Source organism: Macrobrachium nipponense, chromosome 3 (assembly GCF_015104395.2).
Source record: "Macrobrachium nipponense isolate FS-2020 chromosome 3, ASM1510439v2, whole genome shotgun sequence".
NCBI lineage: Eukaryota > Metazoa > Arthropoda > Malacostraca > Decapoda > Palaemonidae > Macrobrachium > Macrobrachium nipponense.
In genome coordinates this window covers 91,749,676-91,759,675 of record NC_087202.1, presented here as the reverse complement: position 1 = coordinate 91,759,675, position 10,000 = coordinate 91,749,676, and the positions used below count along the sequence as shown (strand labels likewise).

Genomic DNA, 10,000 nt, shown 5'->3' with positions numbered 1-10,000 from the left:
AATGAAATGTGTTGAAGAGGTGATTTAGTAAATACCATGCAACAATCTTCTCAATACACTTTCTGTACTATACCCATTATAAAACTACACTGTGATTATTAAAAAGTCCATTATGAAGTTAGAAACCCCTTGTGTGTGGACATGTCTCATGCTTATTAGGTCTTAAAGTCTGAGAACAAAATAATAAAATATTGTTTATGTATTGTGCTCTATATCACTTTGTAAAAAATTATTTAAAAAATAAAAAATCCTGTCTTGCTTTCAAATCAAACTGGGCAGGAACAATGCTCTGAAATGTGCTCAAGATACAGAGCTATTTTATATGCATATATAGCACACTAAACAGAACGTGTCCAGTGTTTTGTTGGCACTGTAGTGTAATTATGTCAGACCAAGTTTTCATAAACCGTCTCTCTCCCTTATATAACAGTGAGACCTTAGATATTTGGCCATTTTGTTATATCCTAAAAGTTTCTGTTTGTTTAAAAGAATAATGTAATAACTGTTTACTACTTGATGTTTTGGCCAGTTTGACAATAAATGTCAGAATGAAAAATTCACACAGGACACTTAGTAAGAATATACATATATATTTTTTTTAGTAGAAATATGGAGAGATATATTTTATTTTTTTTTATTTTGCTGTAATTTTGTAGTCTTTCAGATTTTTAATTGTTTTGTAATTGAATTACATTTTCATTGACATTATTGGATGTTTCTCCACATAGCACCTAGCAATCCCAATGTCTAAAGAATTATTATATAAGAACGTTTAGTATGGACTTATGGCTTAAATAAATGGGCAAATATTATCAGTTTTAGTAAGATGTATCAACTTTACAAATCTTGGGCGGACCAAGCACTACTTTTCATATGTTAGTCTGTCTGTAGTGTATTGCATTTATGGCTTATTTTTTTCAAGTTTAACTTTTTCAGAATCACTCATAAGGTGTTGATATTAATAAATATCATCTGTTCTCTTGAGTGAATAGTATTGCATAGCTGACTAGGTATTCCATTTGGGAGGGAGATGGATATGAAGGATACAAAATCCTTTCACATCCCATTGCATCATTACTGGCTGTCCCTGGTATGTTGCCGTCTCAGCCTATGGGTTTACCGTTTTCTACTGTCTTGGGTCTTCCTTTAGACCTGATGGTTTTTTAAGTGATTCATAGTTTGCGTTGCTCTGCTTTACCCTCTCCTTTTTGCTACAGATGAAGCCATTGACCAATTCTTATTTGTATGCTTCTGCCTCGGCTCCTGTTTTAATGAGTAAGAAGTTCAACTTACCTGATTCTTTTTAGGTGTGTTTTAATGCTACTGCTTCAGTTTCCAGTTTTATGAAGTTGCTTAGAGCTACTTGTTCTGGCACAGATACAATGTCAGACCTTCAGCCTCCCTCATTTTAAGTTGCAAGTTTTTTCAAGTTGCTTGCCCCATGGAAGCAAGGCGCTCTTTGGTAGTGAGGTGGAAGAATTTATGAAGTTAGTATATCATTCTTAGCACAACTATTTGTATACTGGGTCAGGTTCAACATAATAATAATAGTAATAATAATAATAATAATAATACGTAATGATAATAATTATAATACAGTGTTCCCCCACTTGTATGCGGGAATAGGTTCCAGAACCTGCCCAATACCCAGTACCCCATAAACTAAAATGCTTATAACTGTCTATTTTAACATTTCACTGCTTAGTTTGATAGTTCAAACAAAAATTCACCCCGAACGATCATCCCAAAACGTAGGACATCTTAGATTAGTACCCTTTTACAACTTACTCCTAAGTATATATGCCCCCTAAAATGCCTATAACAATGCTTTACTCAATTGGATTAATATTATTTTAAACAGCAAAATATCTATAAAATGTTTAATACAAATTAAAACATCTTTAATACAAATTAATAAATCTTTTAATATAGATTAAATAAATGTGTCTTACAGAATGTCTGACAACTAGTGATGTTACCCCTGTACTGTATACATAAGCTGTTTTCTCTTATAGTAGTGGTGAAAACATTTAGAATTATTACTAATTTGCTTTTTTCTTCTTAGAGCAACCCTTGTTATTTACTAATTACTGTATTTTTTTATATTGTGTTGGTGACTAAATTCTCTCTCTCTCTCTCTCTCTCTCTCTCTCTCTCTCTCTCTCTCTCTCTCTCTCTCTCTCTCTCTCTCTCTCTGTAATGTAAGATGTAGTTTTTGAAATAGTATTACTATACTAGAATGTTTTGGATGGTAAAGCATATTGTACTTATACTAATGTAGTTTTGTATTTATTGAACTCATTCCAGGTTGGACCTTAGACCGAGCTTAATAAGTGTATGATTCTCTCTCTCTCTCTCTCTCTCTCTCTCTCTCTCTCTCTCTCTCTCTCTCTCTCTCTCTCTCTCTCTCTCTCTCTCAGGGTAATGTAAGATGTATTTGAAATATTACTGTAAAGGCTTTTAAAGATAAAGCATGTTGTACAATATTTAAAATATTTGCTAATTATTTTAATTTGATTTTTCAGTATGCTTTTACTGGAAAATAAAATTTAAATAGTGAATATTTTAAATATTATACAATATGCTCTATCATTGAAAATATTTATAGAAATATCATTTCTAATACATCTTACATTACTTAGAGAGAGAGAGAGAGAGAGAGAGAGAGAGAGAGAGAGAGAGAGAGAATCATACACCTATTATGCTCAGTAAGCTCTTTCGAGATGATAAGTGTTACATTCTAAGTGAAAGAATTGGAAAAGCAGCTATCAGGGTTAAGTAGGGAGCCATTTACAAAAATTTTGGAGAGTCTGGCAAAGCTTTAGAGAAATCTTAGGTAGCATTGATTCTTGGGGAAGGGTACTGATTACTTTTTGTTACTCTTGCTTCCTACTGGCATTCCCAATATCCTTCCTTGCCCACCCTCTTCACATAGAACTTCTGGGTTTCGAAGGAGACCAGACAGTTGTTACACAAGGGGGCAATCAAGCCAATTTCAGGCTAGTCACCGATGTTTTACCATTGTATATTTCTTGTTGCCAAGGTGTTGGGAGTGGTCATTGGAGACATTATTTGACGTGTCCAATCTCAAGTTTATTCACTTTACTCCCTTTTTGATGAAGTCATTCAGTTCAGCCTAAAGTGGCCTTCAGTAGGGGGACTGGATGTTTTCCGTAGATGTGCAAGATTCATACTTCCTTGTTCTGATCTATTCTCAATTGAGGAAGTATCAATGCTTTGTCTGCAAAGGTAAGGGTACCCCACGTATTCTCCCATGTTTTGATTCCATTAGCTAGGAGCCCAAGTTCTAAACTATAGTAGATTCACATCAACTGTGCATCTGATGTCTAGACCCGTCCTTTACGACGCTCCTGATTGGCTGTTGTTAAGCCAATCACAGGGTTGGAAACTCTCAGTCTTTTGAGATGTATGTTCCACCTCTCCTGAGGGATACTTTTGAAAGATATATCCCTGAGGAGAGGTGGAACATACATCCTGCATATGTGAAAACTCTCGAGAGACTGAGAGCTTCCAGCCCTGTAATTGTTTTATCAACAGCCAATCAGGAGCGTCGTAAGGGACTGGCCTAGACATCTTGTGCACGGTTGATGTGAGTCTACTATAGTATGTATGGATAGTTCTCACTAGCTCATTTCAGGTGGTCTTTAGGGCAAAGGATTGTCTTTTGCATCTGGCATGGGTGGATGGCATTCTGATAATGTTAACATGTCTATACTTCTACCAACCCAGTCAGTTGGTTATCAGGGGATGAAGATGATCTCTCTTACTGTGCTTTTCAGACAGACACTGATAAACATTTTTTATTCCTGCTGAGAGAATTTCAATCCTTAAAACCCTTGAGCTGAGAAGTGGCCACTTCTTTTGGGTCACTTGTGAACATGGTTCATCTAAGAATTACCAATTCAGTTTTTCAAGAAATTTTTTTGTCAGGTCTCATCTTCTGCACCATCCCATTCATAATTTCGTAGGATCTTATACATTTTCTTTGTTGATAAGGAGAGCAGTCAAGATTGTTGATGGGTCTGCCTCTAGACCTCTAGAGTCCAGACCTCACATTAGGGAGCCATTCTGGAGAACATCTAAATGTTAGAGAGCTGGGCTGTATGTATAGAATGGAAAAATGCATACAATGTAGAGCTTTTGGCAGGTTTCAAGGCCTTGTGCAAGCAGAACATCTAAACAAAGACAAGATGCAGGTTACTCCAACAATTCAACCTATCTTTTTTACATAAAGAAGTACAAATTAAGAAATTTGTTTAGGTTGGCAATGGAACTTCTCCCTTGGACAGGGTTCATGAACATCATTCTTCTACCACAGTTTGTCCCAGGGAGAAAGCAGGGACATGTTATTGCAGATCAACTTGGCAGGACAGGGCAAGTCTTCTGTCAGAATGGTCTCTCCATACACAAGTATGTCAGAAGTTGTTGAACCTTTGGCAAGTCACAAATATTGATTTGTTGGCAACTGCCCAAATTGCATAACTCAATTTACTTCGCTCAATGCCAAGATCATTGGCATAGATATTCAATTATTTTCTTCTTCGAGTGGTCAAATCTAGACCCTTATGCTTTTTCGTCATTTGTAGTCTGTAGGAAAGTTTTCAGTAAGTTGCATGCATATGAAAACTAAGGCTGTTGTTAGTTCTTGATGGCCCCAAAAGGAAATGGTTTCTGGAGCTACCTCTTCTGGTGGTAGAAGTTCTTAGCTTTTGCCAATCAAGAAAGATCTTTGACCATTGAATTTGAGAAAATTCTATCAGAACCATAACATGCTTCATCTGACTGTGTAGAAACTGTCATCTGTCTCTTGCGAGCTCAACGTGTTTTGAGAATGGCGAGGTAACCAGTCTATAAATCTAGAAAGCCCTCCACTGTTATGCCTTATGAACAATTGTGGTCAGTTTATTGATCCTGGTGCTTGACCTGAGGGGTTTTCAGCAGACATACTTGTAATTTGAACGTAGCCCTTAAATTTGATGTTACTTCACTTTGAGCATTTGTATATAGTATTCCACACTATTACAATGTTAAGGCATTGTCTCCAATTTCTTGCATTCAAAATGAATAAAGAATTTGGCGCTTATGATCTGGACATGCCCACTCAACTTCTTCACATGTGATCAGCAGTCAACTAATCAGCTAAGCTTTGCTTCATTTCTTAACCCCCATATCCCCGCCTACTTCAGCATCCCATGCACCTTCTTACTCTCCTGAGAGGAGTGATAATGAACATTTTTGGCTGAGAATGACTTTTAATTTCCTGAAATATTTACATAAACTGTAATGCCATGTAAATATGGTAGCCTTGAAAACAGATGCCCTCCTCTATCAGTGGAACACCATTGAAGTTGTGCTTTCCCTTGTTACGTTCTCTTGGAACAGCTGATAAACAAGGTTTTATGATACAGATGACTGAAGTTACTTGTATTATCTCTGTCACCAATCTGATCCAGATTGCTGTCTTGTGCTGTTATATAAATAGAATTGGATTGATACTTGTTTTGGAGATGATTGAAAGTTGTATCATATGACATAAAGATTTATTTATATTTATACAGTGGATCATGCCTATTCACGGTTCCTCCTATTTTTGCAGTTTCACCTATTACTGCATTTTTCTGTGGAACATATATTCACATTATTCGTGGAAAATTCACGTATTCATGGAATTTTTCAGGGAAAATATTCACTAAATATTGTACTTTCATATCATTTTCATGACTAAATGCATTTTTTAATGACAAAACTATTTAAATAGTTATAAAAATTTTTAGGGGGGGTCTTTGGTGTTTGAACTATTAACATAGGGCAGTTATAAGAGGTGTTAGAGGTGTCAAGTATTCCTGGATTTTAGGTATACGGGGATTGAGGTACTTATCCCCTGTGAATCACAGGGGTCCAGAATAACATGTGAAAAGATGTTTGAATATCAGTGGTAAAGAAAATTTGTGTTTAAAGATTTAGGAAAAGGAAGAGTATTATCTAGATAGTAAAAGTAAGCAAGTATTATTAGGGTATGTAATTTTTTTTATATATAAATATTGGATAGAAGGTATAGTATATTTTTTGGTTTTCAAATCATTCTCAATTTATTTCATAATTTTATAAATACAGGCAGTCCCCGGATATCGGTGGGGGTACAGTTCCCAGGGTTGTGCCGACAAGCGAAAACCGCCATTAACCGAAACTCTGCGATAACTGGTTATCGGCACCATAAGCACCCTTGTGGCGCTTCATAAATCACGATAACTGGGGGCTGCCTGTAATGATCTTATTGCAGCATAGCATATAGGTTTCAGAACTAAATTCAATATTATATCTATGTTGGCTGAAATAATTTTATTGATCACTAGAACACATTTATTAAATTTTTTTTATAACGGAATACTGGATGTGCCATTTTAACCCTTTATTGTTCACACTCTTCCTTTGGTTCTTACAATTCTGTGGATCAGAAAAATATAAAAAATAATTTTTCTCACAATTTAATTCAGATTTCCCAGTTATACAATCATGTGGCAATTTCGTCATGTTTGTCACCAAGGAACGAAAACTTGTCAGTCAATGCAGTACTAGAATTATTTCATATTTGGCCCACTGAACGTATTAGTATTCACTTTCTTACTAGGAGTGAATATTAGCTTGAGAGAGAGAGAGAGAGAGAGAGAGAGAGAGAGAGAGAGAGAGAGAGAGAGAGAGAGAGAGAGAGAGAGAGAGAAACAGGCCAAATTCATGGTATCTGTCCCAGGTAATAATCCAAGCTCATCATCTACCATGTCCTGTTCTTCATCTGAAGATTCAGTGTTTTTCAACTGGCACTATACTGTATTTTGTTTGCAAAGCAGACTGCCTCTAACGCTTGCATAAAACATGGCATGATCAAAACTCCTACAAATAAGGCAGTCCCCGGGTTACGAAGGGGGTTTTGTTCCTGAGACGCTTTGTAAGCCGAAAATTGTCGTAAGCCAGAACATCGTCACAAATCCTAAGAAAACCTTATTTTTAATGTGTTGGGTGCATACAAAACATGTAAACTTCATTCTTATTGCATTTTTCATAAAAAAAAAAAAAAACTTCAAATATTGATTACTTTGCATTTTTGGTATCAAATTTCTTCTGCCAGATCAGTGTTGTAGGCTTTGTAACCCTGGAACATGCGTTGTAACCCTGGAAATAATTTCTGATTAATATAATTGAAAAGCGCCTTAACCTCGGAACATTGTAAGCCGAACCACTCGTAACCCAGGGACTGCCTGTACAGGGAAGCACATGCATGAAAACAAAGAATCATTAAGCCAGATGGGAAAAAAGACATTAGGTATTAATTACTTCAATCTGCCATAGCACAAGGTACAGGTGAAGAGCATATACTATTATGAATGAGTAGTACAAAGTCAGTAACTATGTGACAGACCTGATGAAAATGTCACCTACATATATATGCTCACAAATCATTTATTTCAACAAAAACTCAGGATTCAGATGGATTTTCATGAGCTACAGGTATTTGTTTAACAATGGAAAATTTATGAGGCATGTAACATGACTGATATTTCATCCATGACCTACAAAAGATGGAAGTGATCCTAGGCCATCGATCACATGTACTTTTCAACATTTAACTGAGCTTACCATCCTGTATTCTTGACCAGTCAGCTATCAGTTGCTATTTTCAAGATAGAGGGATACTAAACAAATTTGTCAAGTCCTAACATAAAGAGGTGTGGATATAAAACGCCCTATTGAGAGCCAATGGAAAATTAGGTGACAAAATCATCATGGTGGGATATATAGGGTTAAGATTTGCCAAGGAATTATCCAAAAATATGTGAGAATCTCATTTCCTTATTTGTTTTTTTCCAGAAGTTTGGCACAATCTTAGATGTTGAAATAATCTTCAATGAGCGTGGATCAAAGGTAAGGTATTGCTAGTACTCTGTAAAGGTAATAGAACATTACTGTACTTGAAATTTTCTTAGTATAATGCATCCAATGATTTTAAAATAAAAGTCCTCTGTAGTTCCTTTTGACTTTTGAATTTATAGTTTTCTATTTACTAGTGTATCTTTTCCATATCGTTTCCAGTTTCTTAATTTTAGGTAATTTTCAGGGTTTTGGTTTTGTGACTTTCGCTTCTGCAGCTGATGCGGATCGTGCCAGAGACTCACTAAATGGCACTGTTGTTGAAGGTCGTAAGATTGAGGTAAACTATGTCTATAAGGATTTGTGTTGTTTAACTGTTGTTAATATATTATTGAAAGCATAACATTGTTGTCTTGCTAATTCAATTATAATATAGTGTATTTTCTGTACATTCTCTCACTATTGAACATATAATGCTGTATTTTGATCTTAATGGAATTTTTGTTATTGATCATTAGTTTGGAATTTTTAAGATATTAGCTGACCATTTTTCAAACTTTAATTAGATCTTTCTTAGTTGCAACTGATGAAATGATTTTGTTATAATACCAGGTGAACAATGCCACTGCACGTGTTCAAACCAAGAAACCCGCAGCAGCAGTTCCTAACGGTAAGTGATGCCTTATTGTGTGCTCTTGGCCCACCTGTGCTGCCATAGTTCTCTTTTTCTTCTTTTGTCTTTCCTTCTTTCCTCATCCCTCATACCCTTTGAGAAGGGAAATAATATATTACCTTATACTGCCTGAAATTGACCCACTGAACACCAGTACTATCTCCCTCTTTGTACAATTGAATTTGTGTTGCCACAAGCCTTTGTGTAGATAAAGTACAGTACAGTACAGTACAGTATGAAAATATCCATGCTACCGTTATCTTAGTGGTTTACAAAAAGTGGGCTGTAAATATTTCCTATTGTTGAATTCTTGTTAAGTAGCAGAGAGCATCCAGTTACAGTATGCCCTACATTGCTGACTATCATCAGTGAAAAATACGCAGGATGTCACTGCGAGGACACAGACAGAAAATCTTGAGTAACTTTGGACGTGTTTGATATATATATTTATACATATTTATATATATCACTTTGATGTATGCATCTTCACTCACATCCTTGACACCAATTTAAATTCACACAAGTAGCTATGAGAAGCCTCGATTATAAATTTTCTTCTTGAATGCATATTTCGTAATTTTTTTCTGTTTGATAAGGTGGTTAGATTAAAACTAGATGAATATAGATGCTCCTACATGCCTGTTTTCCAGTGGCTTATTGGAATGACATGCTTAAAATAGAAGTGGCATGCTGTTGTTACCAAATGGGGTTGTAGCCAACAACTAATGGTGAAAAATTGTATAGCGTTTATCCTCTGCACAGAAATCAATAGTTCACCTTGTGAGCGCATAATAGTTTTTAACAGATGTGCATATTATTTGCTGGTGTTTATTTTCTAACTGTGTAAAGATGTGCATATGCCCATCTTGTATGCACATATTGCTCAGGGGATCTTTTGAATGTGGTGTCTGCATGAACCATCATATAAAGACAGTCAGATGTGGTATGTCTACACTTCTATTTCCCCTCCTCCAACCCCACCCAATCATACCTATAATTGTTATTGTTATATAATGCTAAAAAAGAAACAATTATAATGTAACAAAAAATCCTTTTAGTCTTCTGTTCCTGCCTCAGTTCCTATCTGTATTTCTCAGTTTTCCATTTCTCCATTTCACAGTTCTGTGGACCTCATTGCACCTAAGGGTTCCAGTAATGTTGCTTATAGTAAATAATGACAGCATGATCTAACACTGCAGTATGATAATGGAATTGATATTGTTGTCTATTTAGGACCCAGTTTAAACAGATTTACATGTTTTTAACTGCCTCCATGTAGATATAATTGCAATATGCTTCAATTTGTTGCATCACTGTACAAACAAGAAGAGTTTAAGATTGCCAAAAGCAGGTAGACAAGACACCCAAATTAAAAGAGAGCTTTGATCACCTTTTTATTATGAATGATGTGAAATACCATTACAGTTAGTCTCTTTGTTTTAG

The 10,000-nt window shown here is 35.6% G+C and overlaps 1 protein-coding gene across 18 annotated transcripts in view; it reads left to right on the top strand.

Annotated features, from left to right (window-relative positions):
- Nucleotides 1–10,000, top strand: part of LOC135221889 (RNA binding protein fox-1 homolog 1-like) — a 192,372-nt gene that overhangs the window by 144,517 nt on the left and 37,855 nt on the right. For all 18 annotated transcript variants that reach the window (XM_064259859.1, XM_064259860.1, XM_064259856.1 and 15 more), the window contains exons 5-7: nucleotides 7,885–7,938; nucleotides 8,132–8,224; nucleotides 8,497–8,554. In XM_064259859.1, coding sequence (XP_064115929.1) covers nucleotides 7,885–7,938; nucleotides 8,132–8,224; nucleotides 8,497–8,554 — 205 coding nt within the window. The remainder of the gene's footprint in view (nucleotides 1–7,884; nucleotides 7,939–8,131; nucleotides 8,225–8,496; nucleotides 8,555–10,000) is intronic.